The sequence below is a fragment of the Lucilia sericata genome, unplaced genomic scaffold (assembly GCF_015586225.1).
Source record: "Lucilia sericata isolate MDLA Ls3-8-SP2 unplaced genomic scaffold, ASM1558622v1 Contig000109F_arrow, whole genome shotgun sequence".
Classification (NCBI taxonomy): domain Eukaryota; kingdom Metazoa; phylum Arthropoda; class Insecta; order Diptera; family Calliphoridae; genus Lucilia; species Lucilia sericata.
This window is the reverse complement of record NW_023994141.1, coordinates 542,294-565,423: the sequence shown is the minus strand read 5'-3', so window position 1 is coordinate 565,423 and position 23,130 is coordinate 542,294. Positions and strand designations below refer to the sequence as shown.

Genomic DNA, 23,130 nt, shown 5'->3' with positions numbered 1-23,130 from the left:
CTTAGATTTTGATATTTTAGAACATTTGGCTCATGTGACATGTCAAAGTAGACCCCTGAAGAATTTGAGGTCCATTTTCAAAACTTTAACTCGAATATCTCTTGACTAAGTCCGTGGCAAATTTTATACAGCTCGTACAACCCGTTAAGTTATAAATGTCAGATTTTGTACCAATTATTGGCGTTCTTTAGCTAATTCTCGCTTCAAATAAATCAGTTGCATTCAGTACAGGTTCCCTTTAAGAGGTCCATTTTCAAAACATAAACTAGAATATCTCTTAGCTAAGCCCGTGTTAAATTTTATACTAATACTAGAAGTTATTTAGCCAATTCAAATAAATCAGTTGCATTCGGTCCATGCTCCCTGTGATAGTCTGATCAAATTTTAGATCTTTTTGGTCCCATTAAAGCATCGCCATGGCTTTAAAATTCATTCGGTTGGTTGGTAGGATTAACATAAAGTGATGCTTTTTTCGTAAATACTCGTTAATAAATATAACTCAAACACTTTTTAAACTGCCCCTAAACCTATACACTGCACTTTATTAAATGACATTTTAAAATAAATTATTCTTGTTGTTCAAAATAGTTGTTTTTAATGTTTTTTTTCAGTTTTCTTCTTTTTTTATAATTTTGATTTTTGGTTTTCAGTATTTTTGCAAGTGGGTAATTTGTTCCGAAAAACAAAATATTTCAAAAAATATATATATTATAGTATGGGGTTTTTATAATATGCACAATTTATGAATGTTTTAAATTTATGGCAGTTTCTTTTTTTCTTTTCTTTCTTATGGCTGCTGGTTTTTTGTTTGTTTTTTTGGTTAATTTAAAACAAATTGCTAATTTGTTGTTGTTTTATTATTTTTTCCAAAGGGAAGTTTTCATTTAATAAATTAATATTTTTGTTTAGAAAAGTTTTATTTTAATGAATTTTATTTGCAAAACTTTTCACATTTAAAATTGCGTTGTGGCTTCGTCGCGCAGGGGTTGAAGCGTTAAAACGGTTTATTTTTGCGTTTGTCTTGCGAAACAACAAAAAAAATAAATCAGACAATATTTTACTGGTGTTTTTAATATTTTAATTACTTTCGACAAACCATAAAAAATACATACCTATATTTAAGGCAATTCTTTATAATAAGTTAAATAATTAGAAAAAAAATGTGTTAACCCCATTTAAATAGAAAAAGAAACGAAAAGAGTTATAGAAAAAAATTTAAGTAGATGGTTAAAATTTTGAAGAAACCTTTTTTTTTGTATTGAAAATGTTTTATTTTTGGACTTTAATTACCATTTGTTATTTTAATAAATGATAAAAATTTTATTAATTAGTTATAAATTCTTACTAATTATTCAATTAAACAAAGAGAGGGAGAGATAAGAAGCTAAAAGTTTGATAAACGTGATTATTATGAAAATAAAAAAAGGTAGTGAGGGTTACAAATAAGTGTTCAAAATGAATCCTTAAATTTAATAGCAGGTATTTTTGCATCAAAAATTATCCTTCTATTATTATAGTTAAGTTAGAATTTATAAACTTTATTTTGTAGATACAACTATTGCTCTAGAATGGATTCTAATAAGGGTGGTAGTGAGTAGCCGAATAATATCCGAGTTACCAATGCAACGTGTTCGAAGAAATATGTATGATTATTCTCTTTGCTATGAAAGCTTATTTGATTACTGGGTTTGGTTGGTTAACGTGGTAGTTCACTACGGACGAACAGTCAAGTAGAGTCGAAGAGACTCCGTTTTGAACGGACCACTCCACTTGTCAGATGTGTTATTGTATAGTGTTAGATCCAGCCTGTATCCGTGAGAAATCTCAGGATTTCATTAAGCTTAAACCCAGATATCTCTTCAAGGTTAGATATGAAGTAGCTGCCAAGAAAGTGTTTTCTCTTAACAGCTAGAGCAGGGCATTCACAGAGAAAATGGAAAAAAATGTCCAGATTATCCCACCTATTTTCAGCCTTCTGAAGTAAGAAACTGCTCTTGATAAAACCTAACGGAGTTGCTACTGAAACGGCGTTGCCGTTCTGGCAAAATCATCCGCCTGTTCATTTCCATAATTGTCCATATGCACAGGGACCCCAACAAGAGTAATGACAGACAGGCGACCCAGCCTTGACAGATCATTCTTGCATTGTCTGACTAATAGGGAAGTGATAGTATAAGAATTTAGTGAGAGAAGTGCCGCTTGACTATCGACAAAAATTCCTATGTTGACGCGAACATTGAGGTCATGTAGTACCCTACAGGCTGGTATATTCGCTCGGTAGGTTACCCCTACACCACTCTCTCCTGGAAGGAACTCTGATTTTGAAAACTCTATAAAAGTATTAGTCGGATGGTTAAATCAAGATTGGAGGTAATAGGCTTTAAATCTTAGCGTGTCCATATGTTCTTGATATCCAACTTCCGGATGAGTTATGTCTCGCTGCGCTGTAAGCAGATATGGCCATTATATGCAGATCTATAGGTAGGATGTGCAATATAGTATTCAGAGCTTCTGAAGGACTAGTTCTTAGAGCACCTGTTATCCCCAATGCATGTTGATCTCTGAACTTTGTTTCTTCTTAGTTGAAGTCCACCATACAAGAGATCCGTATTTAAGGATAGGACTTACTATAACTGTGTACATCCATTTATTTAACTTTCTTGGGACTAAGTCAAGAAGGCAACTGTCGCTTACTAGACAGTTGCCTTCTTGACTCTGTGCTGGATGATCACTAGGAAGCCGTGCCTTTATCGGCATTTGTCATGAAAACGTTATATAGATCATCCTATAAGCCTAACCTAAGTTCTCGGCAGTAACTGAGTAAACATATTTTGAGTTACCACTTCTGCGATCGAGCAAACATGATCATGTTTATTTGGTGACAAGGAAACCTGTTCTGTTTTTGCAAAAGCATAATCATTCGCTTCGCTATCAGAGTTATTTTGAGCACCAGAAAACCGCACTTCTTTTTAGAAACCAAATTTTAAATTGGGACCGATTTAAGACTTTGTGATCGAGCAAACGTTTTTGCGTTATTTGATTATGAGAGACTCTGATTAATTTTGAGAATCAAGTTTTTTTGGCTATTACACTTTAAGGGTCTACAACTAAATATAAGATGGCAAACGATACAGACTACTTGCACGATCGTGCAAACATGATCGACGTCGTATGGTTGTATGTCGTAATTTCTTTATTATTGTTTTTGCTTTAAAAACAATCCTATAATAAAAAAAATGACATACAACGATACAATTCTACGACACCAATTGTAAATTGGACAATTATCACCACTTCTCAGGAAGTGATCTTTAAAAACTTCTTAAATAATTATCACATTTACACCTATTTTCACCACCTACAGATATCGTTTAACCGGTAGTTATTCTGCCGGTTAAAATATTTTTTATATGAAAACTGTCAATATAACTTTAAGTTAAAATATAACCAGACATTGAGATACTGAGGGTTAGAGACATATTTTTATATCTCTGCTTCTGTTGTAGTTTTTATATTTCGTTTTTTTACGAATATCTTTTTTTACAATTTAATGAATTCCTAAAATTATTATTTATCATTTTTCTGCTAAATGAAAATTTATTCAGTTGTTGACAAATTTATCAAATTTCAAATAATAGCTTTGTTCCTTTACTTGTCAAGTTTGCAGGTTTTTACCAGAAATTGTAAAAGAGAACAAATTTGAGCAATTAAAATTATTTTCTCTTTGCCAGAACTTGCAGGTTTTAGCCAGAAAATTTTTTCCTGGCAAATAGAAAAAAATTGTCAAATAAATTATTTGTTTAAAAAAATACATTGAAAACAAAAAATGTTTAATATTTTTGATTTATTTTCATAAATAAGTATGTGTGATTGTAGTTTTTCAATTTTATTTTAATTTCAATAGAAATTTATATGAATAAATACAAATTTATTGAAAGAGAAATTTTGTTTTTTCTGTTCCCGTACTTTTTATAAGTACGAAGAGAAAATTCATTAATTCTCTTTAGCCAGAAAAGTTCTGGAACAAAGCTAATATTAATATTATTACTTAAATGTCAAACAAAATGTCTAGTATGATAAAAGCTTAAAAATCCCTAAAAGAGTAAATTAAATAATTAAACAAAAAGCTAAAAGTAGGCAAAAGTCCTTCATAAATTGAGGAGTACTTTTCTTTTAAGTGGTTGTTGCCAGTACTAAAGGTCTAAAAAAGTTTTCCAAGAATATACGATAATCATAATAAGCTCTAAATAGATTTCATAACACTCAACTCAGTCAACACACTTAATTGCATTAAAATAAAATGTATACCTAACTCTTTTTAAACTCGTATTTTAGCCATTATATAATAATAAATACGGCCCAAAGGATTAAGTACAAAGCAAACAAAACTAAAAAATTTTGAAACAAGATCTCGTCAGAAAACAAAAGCGTAAATGGCAATTTATACAATATTTTTTGCCCAATAGAATAAAATAAAAGGATAGACGAATGTATTTTTATACATATTAAGCGAAAAACTTTTTTTGCTTTTTTTCCTCAGTGAAGGATTCTTAAAGGATGACCGTTGTTTAAAAAAAAAAATCCCCTTTTTTTGGTTTTTCTTTTTCTTTTCCATTAACAACAAAATTAAACAAAGAAGAGTAGCAACGAGAGTATCTAACAAACAAAAACTAATAACAGCTTGAAAAATAAAATGCAAACATAATAAAAACTTAATTAAATTCTTAAAAAATAAAAATAGTATAGAATAAAACAAAAACAATTATTTTTTTATTTTAAACAAAAAAAGTAACTGAATTTCATACTTGAAAATAATGAAATGAAAAGAAGATGAAACATTGTATAAAAACTTGTTAAATAAAATTTACAAAAATGGATTCAAAGTATAAGCTGAAGTACTTAAAATTGTATAAACAAATTTCTTTTTGTTGTAATTTTTAAATTAACTTTTTATTTAGGTAAACAAAACTGCGTCTTTTTTGGATAAAATTCACTCTTTAGTTGCATTGTAAAATATCATCAGGCCCATAGTGTGTTTGTTGGAAATAATATTGCAAAATTTTAAATTCAAGCAGTTGCTTTTTTTACAACCCCCTGAATAAATACTCATTGAACTAAATTATATCAATACTATAGACTAGACTTAAGCTAGATGGATATATAGATAGATAGACAGATAGATAGATAGATAGATAGATAGATAGATAGATAGATAGATAGATAGATAGATAGATAGATAGATAGATAGATAGATAGATAGATAGATAGATAGATAGATAGATAGATAGATAGATAGATAGATAGATAGATAGATAGATAGATAGATAGATAGATAGATAGATAGATAGATAGATAGATAGATAGATAGATAGATAGATAGATAGATAGATAGATAGATAGATAGATAGATAGATAGATAGATAGATAGATAGATAGATAGATAGATAGATAGATAGATAGATAGATAGATAGATAGATAGATAGATAGATGCTCGTCGTCGATCGCTCGCTCTCGCTCGCTAGTTCGTTCGTTCGTTCTTTCGTTAGTCAGTTAGTTCGTTAGTTAGTTCGTTCGTTAGTTTCGTCGTTCGTTAGTTCGTTCGTTAGTTCGTTCGTTCGTTCGTTCGTTCGTTCGTTCGTTCGTTCGTTCGTTCGTTCGTTTCGTTTCGTTAGTTAGTTGTTCGTTAGTTCGTTAGTCGTTCGTTCGTTGTTCGTTCGTTCGTTCGTTGTTGTTCGTTCTTAGTTCGTTCGTTTCGTTCGTTCGTTCGTTCGTTCGTTCGTTCGTTCGTTTTCGTTTCGTTCGTTCGTTCGTTCGTTCGTTCGTTAGTTCGTTCGTTCGTTCGTTCGTTCGTTCGTTTAGTTCGTTCGTTCGTTTTTTTCGTTCGTTCGTTCGTTCGTTCGTTCCCGTCTCGTTCCCCGTCTCGTTCCCGTCTCGTTCCCCGTCTCGCTCTCGTTCTTCCCCGTCTCGTTCCTCGTCTCGTTTCCCGTCTAGTTCACAGTATAGTTCACTGTATAGTTCACAGTATAGTTCACAGTATAGTTCACAGTATACTTCACAGTATAGTTCACAGTATAGTTCACAGCATAGATCACACTGAAGTCAAAACTATAGACTTGATAACATTTAGGACTACTGACTATATTCCAGACTATACAATAGCAATACTAAGGACTACAATTTTCTCAAGACTATAGTTAAACTAGTTTCCGTTTCCATTAATTCTAATCAAAAGCCCTATTCCAGGGACCCAGCAGTGTCAAAACTTAAAGTCGACAACACTTTCTCACTAGTCATGTGAAATTTTCTTGAAATCCGACCAACCATTTAGATTTCTTATCTTGAGGTATTGTCAAGTACTAACACAATTTCTTGAGTGTATTTCTTACATATTGAATAAATAAATGGGTGGAAGAATTGAATCATATTTTATTGCATTGCAAGTGCACAATTTTTCTTACATTTTCATGCCATGATCGCAAATCTATACTTATTTTAAAGAAATTTTGTTAGGCAACTTCTATTAGTTTAGTTCTTCTTATTCGCATCGCATTTTTTCTTTGTTTTCCCTGTTAAAACTAAAGAGTTGTTTACTATTTCAACTGAAAATAGACTGAAAATATTTTCTATTTTGTATGTCACAAACATTTTTTGTTCGCATATACTTTTAGTTTGAACTTTATTTTTAACAATATTTCGTTGGGATTTTTTTTTTTTCTTTTCTAATCTTCGTTTTTTGTTTTTATGTTGTAACTTATCCAAAATGTGAAGATACAAAAAGGCCAACAGTATTACAATAACACTAACAAGAAAAAGCATTAGCCAAAAAAGCAAAGAAGATATATGTATGTATGGAGTAGTGTGGTGGCATGAAAAGTTTTGTGGGTTTTTTTTTTTTTTTTTTCGCAAAAACTTTTAGTAAAAGAATTTTTTTTTTTGTTATATTTTAAACTTCATCACTTTTGTGCAGTTTGTTTGGCTAGATGGTTGGTTAGTTTTGTTCGTTCGATATGAAGAGGATTATTTTGGCAGACTTTGCTTTTAAGATCAAAATATTACGGTTACAACAACAATAATAATGATAATAATACAACAAATAATAACCAACAAAACTAAAACTTATTATGCTTTTTGTTAAAAAAAAAATAATAATCAAACTTTTTTTACAAAGTAGAGCAAAATATTTTATTTAAATTATATTTTGTATTTAAATTTTAAAAACTTTTTGATTTTTCATTGTATTTACAAATAGGATGACTTCATAATTTCAACACCCTGTTTTTTAATTTTTTTCTTGTTGACAATTGTTTAATAATATTTATTGTAATCTCTACAATTGTAATCAATTAACACATCAAAACTTTTAAAGGTTAAATTAATGAGTACAAAAAAAAACTGAGAGCTTACATTTATTAATTAGAGAAAATCTTATAAACAGAGAGCAAGAGATACTTTTTTCTATAGGAAAACTCATTTAACTCTTTTTTTATAATTTTTGTGATTCTTTGAAGAAAACTTAAATTAAGAACGTGAACAAAAGAGCAAAGCTAAAATACCTGTTCTCAGTGCTGCCAAAGCTGTTTATGTTATAAAAACCGCTGAAAACGATCGTTACAAAAAATCTTAATAAACAACTTTAAGTGGAAAATAATATGAAAAATATTATTAGAAAAGTAAATATAATTTAAATTCTAAAGCAAAAGTTAAATTGTTTAAATTATTTACAATATTTTATCCAACGTAGAGCTCTTAATATTTTCCTGCAGAGGTCAAAGGTCAAATTAAAAAAATAATTAAAATTTTTCTTAAAAAATTTAACGAAAATAATTATTAATTTTCAATATTTTTTGGAAAATTTGGCTAAAATTAGTTAATATATCTATAATTTTCTGTGAGGGTCAAAGGTCAAATTTTAAAATTAAGTAGTTTACCATTTTTAGATTAATAATGGAAAAATCTATTTAAATATTTAATAAAATACTTTTAATGCCGGGGTCAAAGGTCAAATTTATAAAAAAAAAAAATAATAATTGAAAATTTTCTTAAAAATTTACAAATTTTTTTTTTGAAAATTTGGCTAAAACCGGTTAATTTGTATGTATATATGTAACTATCTGTGAGGGTCAAAGGTCAAATTTAAAAATTAAGTAGTTAACTATTTCTAGATTAAAACTTTAAAACTTTATTTAAATATTTAATAATATGTAAATTTTTAATGCAAAGGTCAAAGGTCAAATTTTAAAAATTATAATTTTTAATTTTTATAATTTTAATTTTTAATTTTTTTTAATTTTTTTTATAAAAATAAAAATTCAGTATTAAAACATATATTTATTTGGAATTTAGAAAAGAAACTGTATTACTGCAGAGCACAAAAGCTTTTATTTCCAAGGTCAATGGTTAAATTTTAAAGGTCAATGGTTAAATTTTAAATAAAATATTTTTTATTTGTAAATTGTTGTTATTTGTTGATATTTTGTCAAAACGAACTGGAAACTTTCAATTTTAATTAACTATTTTCTTGCAGAGGTCAAAGTTCAAATTTTAAAAAAAGCAACTATTTTTTCGTGGAAATAATATGAAAAATGAATAAATTTTATGAAATATTTTAAATTTGTGTTATTTTTGGAAATCTTGAAAAATCATACTACATACTTTCAAAATTAAATATTTTCCCTTAGAGGTCAAAGTTCAAATTTTAAAAAAGTAACGATTTTTCCATGAAAATAAAAAGAAAAAAAAAGGATTTTTATTTATTTTTAGAATATTTAGCTAAAAATCTAATGATAAGCAATGAAATTGAAAAAAAAATGCAGCACAGGTCAAAGGTCAAATTTTCCAAAAATGTTCATATAAATAAAAGTAAATTTTTTTTTAAATATTTTTGGACTTTTTCAACACTTTGACAAAGAAAAAAAAAATAAAACAAAATTTTTAAAGCCAAAGGTCAAAGGCCAAATGTAGTAAATTATTAGTATTTTAAGTTAATGTGACTAAAATTTCTTTAATTTTTATAGAATTTTAATTAAATTAAAAAATGTTTGCCTTTAATTTCGGTAATTTCTGTGCGAACTAACATTTTTTAAATTTTCATTTTCACAAGCAAAATGTTCAGAAACCAAAAAATAAAATCACCTAAACTACCCTAAAGAAAACAGCTAAATAACTACATCTGTCTATACTTTATCTTTATTGTGACTCTCTCCTCTCACTCTCACACATAGAAACGTCAATATTTTATAGAGAATTTTATACAGAAAAGAAAAAACAACAACAAATTTAATCTATAGTAGAAAATAATAATAAAAAAAATAATAAAACAGAAAAAGAAATATCAGATGTATATACAACTGAAAATTGCCCACAAACAGTTGCCAAGTGATCGTGGATCGTGAGAGTAAAACCGAAAAAAATAAGACGTGCGACTGCGATATGTTTTAAACGAAAAGAAATTTAAAAACAAAAAATGAATTAAAATTTGTAGTAAAAACCTATAACAAAACAAAAGAAATAAAATTTATTTAATTTTTATAAAATTTATGTTATTTATTTAAAGTGTGTTATTGTGGTTGCAAAAAAATTCTAAAAACGTCATCATAGCACCAAAAAACACAGAAAAAAGACTAAACGCAATTGTAGAATTATTGAGGCAGATACGGGTTTGTCTGCAGCAGCAGTAGTAGTAGGTACTATTGCGAAAAATACAAATTTTATACATATTTTTTTTTTTTCTAACAACAAACAATAAAAACCTACACACTACAAAATAAAAAAAAAATAATAAACAATTAGATAAAAACGGAAAAGAATTAAAAAAATATACAAATGTACAAAAAAATGCAATTTTATTTAATAACAAAAATAATCATGTGATTTATGAGTTTTTTTTTATATAAAACTAAATAAATATAAATTAAATTAGTAATAATCATAATTAAATTAATTTAATTTAATGACGCAATGTGGATACAAGTAATTCATCTGACTAAAATAAAAATCCATTAACAAAAGTGATTAAAATAACAACACTTTCATGCTAAGCATACAAATTGTTTTTGCTAAATAAAATATTTAAAAATAAATTTAATTAAACACATACCTACAAATAAACCGTCTGTCAGTCAGTTGTATGTATGTCTATTATTACAGAACAAAACAAACGCAAAAAAAAAACAAAACAAACAAAATAATTCTTTTGTAGTTAGTACAAACAAAAGATGTCAAGAAGTGCAATACAATTTGAAAGGCCGGCTAAAACGAAACGTGGTAATTGGTTTACGTAAGTTGGTTTTTTACTATAATATCACATTTTCGATTTTAAGTTCGTATCCTTAAATGTAATCGAGAGATTTTGTGTTTAAAAATATTTTGCTATCTAGTGTGGTGAACAAAAAAACATACGCAGATATTTTTTTTTTTTTTTTCAATTAATTGCGTCTAAATGAAAAAACACGGGTGAAAACAACAATAACAATTTATTTTGATAAGAAAAAAAATGTCAAAATAAGAGCAAAATAAGATAACACGTAAAAAAATCACACAGAAAAACATTTAACACTAGACGTACGGGTTAGTTCAAAATAAAAATGGGAGAGAAATTGTGCGTTAATCTAAAGCAGTGATGGGTACCTGCACATTATTTGCGCGTGTGTGTTTGAAGTAATTCACGACAATTTTTAAAGTAATATTTTATACTATAATTTGTATTACATATTTGCAAATTTACTCTTTGTAACACTGAGAAATGGCAATAAATACTTTGTTGTCGTCATTTTAACCAGAGAGTAAACTTTTATATTAAAGAATATTTTCCCCAAATATCGAAATACTTGATTGCCTCGAATTTTTTTATCATTCACACGAATCATCGCTTGAGTGCCCACAAATAATTGTGAAAGAAATCAATCAATTAACACATTTCTTAAAAGTGTTTTAGGAACTAAACTAAAACTGAACTAGACTGAACTAGAACTGAATAGAACTGAACTAGAACTGAACTAGAACTGAACTAGAACTGAACTAGAACTGAACTAGAACTGAACTAGAACTGAACTAGAACTGAACTAGAACTGAACTAGAACTGAACTAGAACTGAACTAGAACTGAACTAGAACTGAACTAGAACTGAACTAGAACTGAACTAGAACTGAACTAGAACTGAACTAGAACTGAACTAGAACTGAACTATAACTGAACTAGAACTGAACTAGAACTGAACTAGAACTGAACTAGAACTGAACTAGAACTGAACTAGAACTGAACTAGAACTGAACTAGAACTGAACTAGAACTGAACTAGAACTGAACTAGAACTGAACTAGAACTGAACTAGAACTGAACTAGAACTGAACTAGAACTGAACTAGAACTGAACTAGAACTGAACTAGAAACTGAACTAGAACTGAACTAGAACTGAACTAGAACTGAACTAGAACTGAACTAGAACTGAACTAGAACTGAACTAGAACTGAACTAGAACTGAACTAATGAACTAGAAAGAACTAGAACTGAACTAACTAGAACTGAACTAGAACTGAACTAGAACTGAACTAGAACTGAACTAGAACTGAACTAGAACTGAACTAGAACTGAACTAGAACTGAACTAGAACTGAACTAGAACTGAACTAGAACTGAACTAGAACTGAACTAGAACTGAACTAGAACTGAACTAGAACTGAACTAGAACTGAACTAGAACTGAACTAGAACTGAACTAGAACTGAACTAGAACTGAACTAGAACTGAACTAGAACTGAACTAGAACTGAACTAGAACTGAACTAGAACTGAACTAGAACTGAACTAGAACTGAACTAGAACTGAACTAGAACTGAACTAGAACTAACTAGAACTGAACTAGAACTGAACTAGAACTGAACTAGAACTGAACTAGAACTGAACTAGAACTGAACTAGAACTGAACTAGAACTGAACTAGAACTGAACTAGAACTGAACTAGAACTGAACTAGAACTGAACTAGAACTGAACTAGAACTGAACTAGAACTGAACTAGAACTGAACTAGAACTGAACTAGAACTGAACTGAACTAGAACTGAACTGAACTGAACTAGAACTGAACTAGAACTGAACTAGAACTGAACTAGAACTGAACTAGAACTGAACTAGAACTGAACTAGAACTGAACTAGAACTGAACTAGAACTGAACTAGAACTGAACTAGAACTGAACTAGAACTGAACTAGAACTGAACTAGAACTGAACTAGAACTGAACTAGAACTGAACTAGAACTGAACTAGAACTGAACTAGAACTGAACTAGAACTGAACTAGAACTGAACTAGAACTGAACTAGAACTGAACTAGAACTGAACTAGAACTGAACTAGAACTGAACTAGAACTGAACTAGAACTGAACTAGAACTGAACTAGAACTGAACTAGAACTGAACTACTGAACTAGAACTGAACTAGAACTGAACTAGAACTGAACTAGAACTGAACTAGAACTGAACTAGAACTGAGCTAGAACTGAACTAGAACTGAACTAGAACTGAACTAGAACTGAACTAGAACTGAACTAGAACTGAACTAGAACTGAACTAGAACTGAACTAGAACTGAACTAGAACTGAACTAGAACTGAACTAGAACTGAACTAGAACTGAACTAGAACTGAACTAGAACTGAACTAGAACTGAACTAGAACTGAACTAGAACTGAACTAGAACTGAACTAGAACTGAACTAGAACTGAACTAGAACTGAACTAGAACTGAACTAGAACTGAACTAGAACTGAACTAGAACTGAACTAGAACTGAACTAGAACTGAACTAGAACTGAACTAGAACTGAACTAGAACTGAACTAGAACTGAACTAGAACTGAACTAGAACTGAACTAGAACTGAACTAGAACTGAACTAGAACTGAACTAGAACTGAACTAGAACTGAACTAGAACTGAACTAGAACTGAACTAGAACTGAACTAGAACTGAACTAGAACTGAACTAGAACTGAACTAGAACTGAACTAGAACTGAACTAGAACTGAACTAGAACTGAACTAGAACTGAACTAGAACTGAACTAGAACTGAACTAGAACTGAACTAGAACTGAACTAGAACTGAACTAGAACTGAACTAGAACTGAACTAGAACTGAACTAGAACTGAACTAGAACTGAACTAGAACTGAACTAGAACTGAACTAGAACTGAACTAGAACTGAACTAGAACTGAACTAGAACTGAACTAGAACTGAACTAGAACTGAACTAGAACTGAACTAGAACTGAACTAGAACTGAACTAGAACTGAACTAGAACTGAACTAGAACTGAACTAGAACTGAACTAGAACTGAACTAGAACTGAACTAGAACTGAACTAGAACTGAACTAGAACTGAACTAGAACTGAACTAGAACTGAACTAGAACTGAACTAGAACTGAACTAGAACTGAACTAGAACTGAACTAGAACTGAACTAGAACTGAACTAGAACTGAACTAGAACTGAACTAGAACTGAACTAGAACTGAACTAGAACTGAACTAGAACTGAACTAGAACTGAACTAGAACTGAACTAAACTGAACTAGAACTAGAACTGAACTAGAACTGAACTAGAACTGAACTAGAACTGAACTAGAACTGAACTAGAACTGAACTAGAACTGAACTAGAACTGAACTAGAACTGAACTAGAACTGAACTAGAACTGAACTAGAACTGAACTAGAACTGAACTAGAACTGAACTAGAACTGAACTAGAACTGAACTAGAACTGAAATTGTCAACTTTTTTATAGAAGTTTTTTTTTCAAAATTAATCATTATTATAGTCTATAGTCCTGCCTATAGTCGAGCATATACATATGTATATAGTGTGGTCCAGGCAATTATCTGGTATATGAAGTAGTCTATAGTCAGACTTGACTATAGTATAATCTATTGTTTTGACTATAGTCTTGTCTATAGACTTAACTATACCCTATGTTTATAATCATAAATATTGTCTAGTCAATACTGGATGGAGTCTATAGTCGTGACTACAGTCTAGTTTCTAACATACAAACAACTAAAAGTGCAATAAGATCGAAATAAAGGAACCACTTTTAGATGAAGAAACCAAATTGTTTGAAGTCAATAAATATTTAGGCACATTAAGTTTAAATTAAATTAACATATTCTTACAAAAGAAATTAAAATTATTTTTGGTACTAATATTTCTCTCCTAACAATAGCTAATCTATTGTTATACTCTTTACTGTACATTTTTCAAATTTTTTTTTCCATACACCTTATCTGATATTGTCTTGGAGATAAAAAAAATTTAGGCCATAATAAATAATTTTTTACTTTGAACAAAGAAATTTTGCATAAAGACTCGCTTTAATATTTGCATAAAATTTGTTTAAGAAAATTTTTATAAATTTTATTCAAATGTTTAGCAAAATTTCTTTATAATTTTTGTTATGTAAAATAATTTAGAAAAAAAAACATTTTGCTACTTTGTTTGTTAAACAAAAGTTTGTAAAAATCTATTGATTTTAAATTAGTTGTGACTAATCTTTAGTTCATTAGAAATCGTTTTAGTTTATTATTTAAGACAGTTATCTTAACTGGGGGAAAACACTACCTTTCTATAAAGATTTTATTACAGTAAAATCTATTATAGAGGCAATAAAATAAAAAACAAGTTTTATTTTAAAATTTACTTCGTACATGTAGCAGAAGTAAACAAAATTTAGTTTAGTTTAAAAAGTATATTAGAAAAAATATAAAATATATTGTGAATATCCCAGTCAAAATCCCGGATCTATTCACATTAGTACCTATCTTCTCCTCCCAAAAAGAAAGAGTACTAAAAATATTCTTTTTAATATAGTGAGTGGCCTTATAGTGTAATTAACACAAATACTTGTACTATTTATATAGTATTTTTTATTATTTTGCTATTATTATTATGTATTTATTATCATTATTGTTTATGGTATTATGCAAAAATTCTAAAATGTTTAATTTAGTTTACATTCATACGTACATACATACATACACATATGAGTCTATGTAAACATTTATTATTTACGCAGTAATAAACATGAATGTATGAAAATATAAACCAAAATCATGCTCACACTCGAAAATGCGATTTTTAACAAAAAATCTTTTAATAAATAAGTTTTTATTTCAATATATTAAATTTTTTTATTATTCAAAAACAATTTTCTTCAAATGATATGTAGAAACAACAATATTTTTAATACAAAAATTAGAACCTTGTTTTTCTTTTTGCTTGGTTGTTAGTTCGTTCTGGCTGTTGTTTTATAAATATGTATGAAAATATTTCGTTTATGTTGGTTGTATGAATGGAATTGAAATATTTGGTTTTGCTGGTTAAAAGTATGGTCGAAATATTACACCATTCATGACAAATTCATATTTGATTTTAATGGCTTTTTAAACAAATACAATAAAAGAAAACCAACGTCATTATAGTATTTTTATTATTTTTTTATATAAAAATAATTTTATGTATTTTACGTACACTGGTTGTAGAACACACAAGAACTTGTATAGTTTTACACTTAACGATGTGAATTACACAGTTGACGTTAGTTTTTCTATTCATATTTTTATGTTTCTTCTTATTTTGATAATAATCGTTTATGGCTGGCTTAATTTTTACATTTAACTCTCTTTATAAAAGTATTTAAAAACAGAGCACTAAAAGAATTAAATGTTTTTTTGTAGCGTAAATACTTAAAGATTGGTAATAGTCTAGTCCATAGTCTAGTCCATAGTCTAGTCTATAGTCTAGTCTATAGTCTAGTCTATAGTCTAGTCTAGTCTATAGTCTAGTCTATAGTCTAGTCTATAGTCTAGTCTATAGTCTAGTCTATAGTCTAGTCTATAGTCTAGTCTATAGTCTAGTCTATAGTCTAGTCTATAGTCTAGTCTATAGTCTAGTCTATAGTCTAGTCTATAGTCTAGTCTATAGTCTAGTCTATAGTCTAGTCTATAGTCTAGTCTATAGTCTAGTCTATAGTCTAGTCTATAGTCTAGTCTATAGTCTAGTCTATAGTCTAGTCTATAGTCTAGTCTATAGTCTAGTCTAGTCTAGTTCATAGTCTAGTCTATAGTCTAGTCTATAGTCTAGTCTATAGTCTAGTCTATAGTCTAGTCTATAGTCTAGTCTATAGTCTAGTCTATAGGCTAGTCTATAGGTAGTCCGTCATAGTCTAGTCTATAGTCTAGTCTATAGTCTAGTCTATAGTCTAGTCTATAGTCTAGTCTATAGTCTAGTCTATAGTCTAGTCTAAGTCTAGTCATAGTTAGTCTATAGTCTAGTCTATAGTCTAGTCTATAGTCTAGTCTATAGTCTAGTCTATAGTCTAGTCTATAGTCTAGTCTAGTATAGTCTATAGTCTATAGTCTAGTCTATAGTCTAGTCTATAGTCTAGTCTCTAGTATAGTCTAAGTCTTAGTCTATAGTCTAGTCTATAGTCTAGTCTATAGTCTCGTATAGTCTAGTCTATAGTCTAGTCTATAGTCTAGTCTATAGTCTAGTCTATAGTCTAGTCTATAGTCTAGTCCTATAGTCTAGTCTATAGTCTAGTCTATAGTCTAGTCTATAGTCTAGTCTATAGTCTAGTCTATAGTCTAGTCTATAGTCTAGTCTATAGTCTAGTCTATAGTCTAGTCTATAGTCTAGTCTATAGTCTAGTCTATAGTCTAGTCTATAGTCTAGTCTATAGTCTAGTCTATAGTCTAGTCTATAGTCTAGTCTATAGTCTAGTCTATAGTCTAGTCTATAGTCTAGTCTATAGTCTAGTCTATAGTCTAGTTCTAGGTCTAGTCTATAGTCTAGTCTATAGTCTAGTCTATAGTCTAGTCTATAGTCTAGTCTATAGTCTAGTCTATAGTCTAGTCTATAGTCTAGTCTATAGTCTAGTCTATAGTCTAGTCTATAGTCCTAGTCTATAGTCTAGTCTATAGTCTAGTCTATAGTCTAGTCTATAGTCTAGTCTATAGTCTAGTCTATAGTCTAGTCTATAGTCTAGTCTATTCTATCTATAGTCTAGTCTAGTCTAGTCTATAGTCTAGTCTATAGTCTAGTCTATAGTCTATAGCTAGTCTATAGTCTAGTCTATAGTCTAGTCTATTACTAGTCTATAGTCTAGTCTATAGTCTAGTCTATAGTCTAGTCTATAGTCTAGTCTATAGTCTAGTCTATAGTCTAGTCTATATCTAGTCTATAGTCTAGGTCTATAGTCTAGTCTATAGTCTAGTCTTAGTCTAGTCTATATTAGTCTAAGTCTAGTCTATAGTCTAGTCTAGTTAGTCTAGTCATATTAGTCTATAGTCAGTCTATAGTCCTAGTCTATAGTCTATCTATAGTCTAGTCTATAGTCTAGTCTATAGTCTAGTCTATAGTTAGTCTATAGGCTAGTCTATAGTCTAGTCTATAGTTAAGTCCTATAGTTAGTCCTATAGTCTAGTCTATAGTCTCGTCTATAGTCTAGTCTATAGTCTAATCTATAGTGTAGTCTATAGTCTGGTCTATAGTCTGGTCTATAGTCTAGTCTATAGTCTAATCTATAGTCTAGTCTATAGTCTGGTCTATAGTCTGGTCTATCGTCTAGTCTATAGTCTAGTCTATAGTCTAGTCTATAGTCTAGTCTATAGTGTAGTCTATAGTCTAGGTCTATAGTCTAGTTTATAGTTGTCTATAGTCTATAGTCTAGTCTATAGTCTAGTCTATCGTCTAGTCTATAGTCTAGTCTATTAGTAAGTCTATAGTCTAGTCTATAGTCTAGTCTATAGTCTAGTTCTATAGTCTAGTCTATAGTTAGTCTATAGTCTAGTTTAGTTCTAGTCTATCGTCTTAGTTATATAGGTTTTCTTTAAGGGGTCTATAGTCTAGTCTCTATTAGTCTAGTCTATAGTCTAGTCTATAGTCTAGTCTATCGTCTAGTCTATTAGTCTAGTCTATATGTCTAGTCTATAGTCTAGGTCTATAGTCTAGTCATTAGTCTAGTCTATAGTCTTTTGTCTATAGTCTATTCTATAGTCTAGTCTATAGGTCTAGCTATAGTTCTATAGTATAGTTATTAGTAGTCTATAGTCTAGTCTATAGTCTAGGTCTATAGTCTAGAGTCTAGTCTATAGTCTAGTCTATAGTCTAGTCTATAGTCTAGTCTAGTCTATAGTCTAGTCTATAGTCTAGTCTATAGTCTAGTCTATAGTCTAGTCTATAGTCTAGTCTAGTTAGTCTATAGTCTATCTAGTCTAGTCTTCTAGTCTAGTCTATAGTCTAGTCTATAGTCTAGTCTATAGTCTAGTCTATAGTCTAGTCTATAGTCTAGTCTATAGTCTAGTCTATAGTCTAGTCTATAGTTAGTCTATAGTCTAGTCTATAGTCTAGTCTATAGTCTAGTCTATAGTCTAGTCTATAGTCTAGTCTATAGTCTAGTCTATAGTCTAGTCTATAGTCTAGTCTATAGTCTAGTCTATAGTCTAGTCTATAGTCTAGTCTTATAGTCTTAGTCTATAGTCTAGTCTATAGTCTAGTCTATAGTCTAGTCTATAGTCTAGTCTATAGTCTAGTCTATAGTCTAGTCTATAGTCTAGTCTATAGTCTAGTCTATAGTCTAGTCTATAGTCTAGTCTATAGTCTTGTCTATAGTCTAGTCTATAGTCTAGTCTATAGTCTAGTCTATAGTCTAGTCTATAGTCTAGTCTATAGTCTAGTCTATAGTCTAGTCTATAGTCTAGTCTATAGTCTAGTCTATAGTCTAGTCTATAGTCTAGTCTATAGTCTAGTCTATAGTCTAGTCTATAGTCTAGTCTATAGTCTAGTCTATAGTCTAGTCTATAGTCTAGTCTATAGTCTAGTCTATAGTCTAGTCTATAGTCTAGTCTATAGTCTAGTCTATAGTCTAGTCTATAGTCTAGTCTATAGTCTAGTCTATAGTCTAGTCTATAGTCTAGTCTATAGTCTAGTCTATAGTCTAGTCTATAGTCTAGTCTATAGTCTAGTTTATAGTCTAGTCTATAGTCTAGTCTATAGTCTAGTCTATAGTCTAGTCTATAGTCTAGTCTATAGTCTAGTCTATAATCTAGTCTATAGTTTAGTCTATAGTTTAGTCTATAGTCTAGTCTATAGTCTAGTCTATAGTTTAGTCTATAGTTTAGTCTATAGTCTAGTCTATAGTCTAGTCTATAGTCTAGTCTATAGTCTAATCTATAGTCTAGTCTATAGTCTGGTCTATAGTCTGGTCTATAGTCTAGTCTATAGTCTAATCTATAGTCTAGTCTATAGTCTGGTCTATAGTCTGGTCTATAGTCTGGTCTATAGTCTAGTCTATAGTCTAGTCTATAGTCTAGTCTATAGTCTAGTCTATAGTGTAGTCTATAGTCTAGTCTATAGTCTAGTTTATAGTCTAGTCTATAGTCTAGTCTATAGTCTAGTCTATAGTCTAGTCTATAGTCTAGTCTATAGTCTAGTCTATAGTCTAGTCTATAGTCTAGTCTATAGTCTAGTCTATAGTCTAGTCTATAGTCTAGTCTATAGTCTAGTCTATAGTCTAGTCTATAGTCTAGTCTATAGTCTAGTCTATAGTCTAGTCTATAGTCTAGTCTATAGTCTAGTCTATAGTCTAGTCTAGTCTAGTTATAGTCTAGTTTATAGTCTAGTCTATAGTCTAGTCTATAGTCTAGTCTATAGTCTAGTTTATAGTCTAGTCTTTAGTTTAGTCTATAGTCTAGTCTAACATCTTGACTTATTCCGGCCTATTTTTGACTATAGTCTAGTCCATAGTCTAGTCCGGTCTCGGCTTTAGTCTAGTCCATTGTCTGCACTATGGTATATTCTACAGTTCTGATTATAATCTGTATTGCGCTCTTGACTTTAATTTGTTTATAGTATTGTTTACAATTTCTTACAAATCATAGTCTATTCCATGGTCTTGGCTATAGTCTCTTTTTTAGTCTTTTCTATAGTCTAATCTATTGTCTACAAGATTAACTCACTAAATGAATTAACATTTTAAATAACTGTATTTATTATTAACTATATATTCTTATCATAATATTAATCTTTAATATAGACAAGTATCTATTTAACAGTAGCGCTTGGTCATGCCCACCAACCAACCTACTGTCATGTACTGTAGTAGTTACTGGTACTTATAGTCTGCTTGACGCCTTTATAACTTATTATTATGGTTATCTTTTCATTTCTTTCTTTGAAATTTTCTTACAATTTATTCTTAAGGTTTTCTTTACAGAATCACCAAGATAGTTAATTTTAATTTTTTTTTTTTCAAAATATTTCTTTTAAAACGTTTTCTTTTGAGTTTATTATTTCGCTTCTATAGAACTATGAAAGTATGCATGTTGAACAAGTGTTTTAATATTTATTTATTTACTTCAAGTAATAAAAATAATAGTTTCTAGTTAGAAAATAATGTAATATAATTTACGTAATGTTAACTTTAGCTAATAAATTACTTATTACTTAGTTTGATGTTTTGTTTGTTTCTAAAAAAAAGAAAACCGTGAAATTTAGTACGTATTTAATTTAACGCTAAGAGATTTTCAAGTTAGTTTAGAAAGGTGTTAAATAACTACAAATATTTCGAGAACATTCATGAATATATGTTTATTATTATACTAAATAATAAATAAAGAAAAATTGTTTAGTAATAATAATTACTTAACACAAACAATTAGAGTATAAGAAGATATAGGCATTTGAATGTATATGTATGTATAAATGTAAGACTAATTCTAACAGTTGCAAATACTTCAAGGAATTGTGACCTAAATTTATTTCAAATATTCCTGTACAAAGTGTCTATAATATCAACAAAAGCTTCTGCTAAAAATTCTTGAGAAACAAGTATGAAATGTAAATGAGTTGTCAAAGGTTCGAAGGACCATTTGTATGCTTTCTAGAAAGTGATAATTTAAATACATTTAGTTTTAGCTATTTATATAGGAAGCAACATTAATGGGCTACAAAATGCCATTTCTACTTTATAGTATTTTTTTTTTCTAATTAATCCTAATTTTCTTCCATTTTATTAACGATTTCTCTTTTACATTTGCCTTCTTTTCAGCAGGAAGTGCTTCCATGCTGCCTATTATTATTTAGATGATCCACCACATCATCCCAATGTACCTCAAGTAGATTGGGAAGTACCCGTTGAAATTGGTGGAGAGATCAGAGCAGCTGTACCCGTAAATGAGTTTGCCAAACATGTGGCCTCATTGCATGCCGATGGTGATATTGGTTTCAGTCGAGAATATGAAGCCATACAAAATGAATGCATTACCGATGATTTGCCCTGTGAACATTCTCAGCATCCGGAGAATAAAAGGAAAAATCGCTATTTAAACATAACAGCCTGTATGTCCTCAAAATTAACTCTATAAGAGACAATAAAATTAATAATTTTAATCTTTCAGATGATCATAGTCGTGTCCATTTACATCCCACTCCTGGCCAGAAAAAGAATTTGGATTATATTAATGCCAACTTCATAGATGGTTATCAAAAGTCAAGGGCTTTTATTGGTACCCAGGGTCCTTTGCCCGATACGTTTGATTGCTTCTGGCGCATGATTTGGGAACAACGTGTTTCTATCATTATAATGATAACGAATTTAGTTGAAAGAGGACGCCGTAAATGTGATATGTATTGGCCCAAGGAAGGGGTAGAAACCTATGGGGTCATACAAGTGAAACTAGTCGAAGAGGAAGTCATGGCCATGTATACCGTGAGAACATTACAAATTAAGCATTTAAAGGTAATTTATCAAATATATTTCCGAAACAATTGAAACTAATTTGTCTTTTTACTTAAAGCTCAAGAAAAAGAAACAATGCAATACCGAAAAGATTGTCTATCAATATCACTACACAAATTGGCCCGATCATGGGACTCCTGATCATCCCTTGCCGGTGTTGAATTTTGTTAAAAAATCCTCAGCCGCTAATCCACCCGATGCTGGTCCAATTGTAGTGCATTGTAGTGCTGGTGTTGGTCGCACCGGTACCTATATTGTCTTGGATGCCATGCTTAAGCAAATCCAACAGAAAGGTGTGGTCAATGTATTTGGTTTCCTGCGTCACATACGTATACAACGTAATTTCTTGGTACAAACCGAGGAACAATATATTTTCATACACGATGCTTTGGTCGAGGCCATAGCGTCGAGTGAAACTAATTTAAGGGCAGAACAAATTGAGGAATTGAAGAATTGTACTCCGTATTTGGAGCAACAGTATCGTAATATCATACAATTCCAGACCAAAGACATACACATTGCTTCGGCCATGAAGCAGGTTAACTCGATTAAGAATCGTGGTGCTATATTCCCCATAGAAGGTAGTCGAGTACACTTGACACCCAAACCAGGCGAAGAGGGCAGTGATTATATTAACGCCTCTTGGTTGCATGGATTTAGAAGACTGCGTGACTTTATTGTCACACAACATCCTATGGCTCATACGGTCAAGGATTTTTGGCAAATGGTTTGGGATCATAATGCTCAGACTATTGTTCTATTATCATCATTGGATGAAATTGTAAGTTTAATTAATTTATTTGTTAAAATCTTTTTAAACTAAATCTCTTTTTTTCTTCTGCTTTATAGAATTTTGCCCAATTTTGGCCCGATGATACGTCACCCATTGAGAGTGATTATTATCGTGTGAAATTTTTGAGTAAAACTAATAAATCCGACTATGTAAGTCGAGATTTTGTCATACAATCCATACAGGATGACTATGAGCTTAGTGTAAAAATGTTACATTGTCCCAGTTGGCCGGAAATGTCGAATCCCAGCAGCATTTATGATTTCATTGTCGATGTTCATGAACGTGGCAATGACTATCGTAATGGACCAATTGTTGTAGTGGATAGGTAAGTGATTTGGATAAAAAAAACAGGACTATAGGCAGGACAATTGACTAGACTATAGAATTGACTATAGACAAGGCCATAGACTAGACTATATATAAGAATATAGATAAAACTATGGACTAGACTATGGACCAGACTATAGACTACACTATAGACGAGACTATAGACTAGACTATCGACTAGACTATAAACTAGACTATAAACTAGACTATAGACTAGACTATAGGCTAAATTATAGACCAGATT

At 30.2% G+C, this 23,130-nt stretch overlaps 2 protein-coding genes across 4 annotated transcripts in view; one reads left to right on the top strand and one right to left on the bottom strand.

The window, feature by feature from the left end:
- LOC119600284 (uncharacterized protein C2orf42 homolog) overlaps positions 1 to 23,130 on the bottom strand; it is a 168,668-nt gene that overhangs the window by 132,108 nt on the left and 13,430 nt on the right. The window lies entirely within an intron of this gene.
- The window catches only part of LOC119600283 (tyrosine-protein phosphatase 99A), a 150,948-nt gene that overhangs the window by 125,740 nt on the left and 2,078 nt on the right, over positions 1 to 23,130 (top strand). For 2 of the 3 annotated variants that reach the window (XM_037950432.1, XM_037950430.1), the window contains 4 exons: positions 21,077 to 21,366; positions 21,426 to 21,766; positions 21,825 to 22,547; positions 22,616 to 22,884. In XM_037950432.1, coding sequence (XP_037806360.1) covers positions 21,077 to 21,366; positions 21,426 to 21,766; positions 21,825 to 22,547; positions 22,616 to 22,884 — 1,623 coding nt within the window. The remainder of the gene's footprint in view (positions 1 to 21,076; positions 21,367 to 21,425; positions 21,767 to 21,824; positions 22,548 to 22,615; positions 22,885 to 23,130) is intronic. The other variant, XM_037950431.1, reaches the window with a different exon arrangement.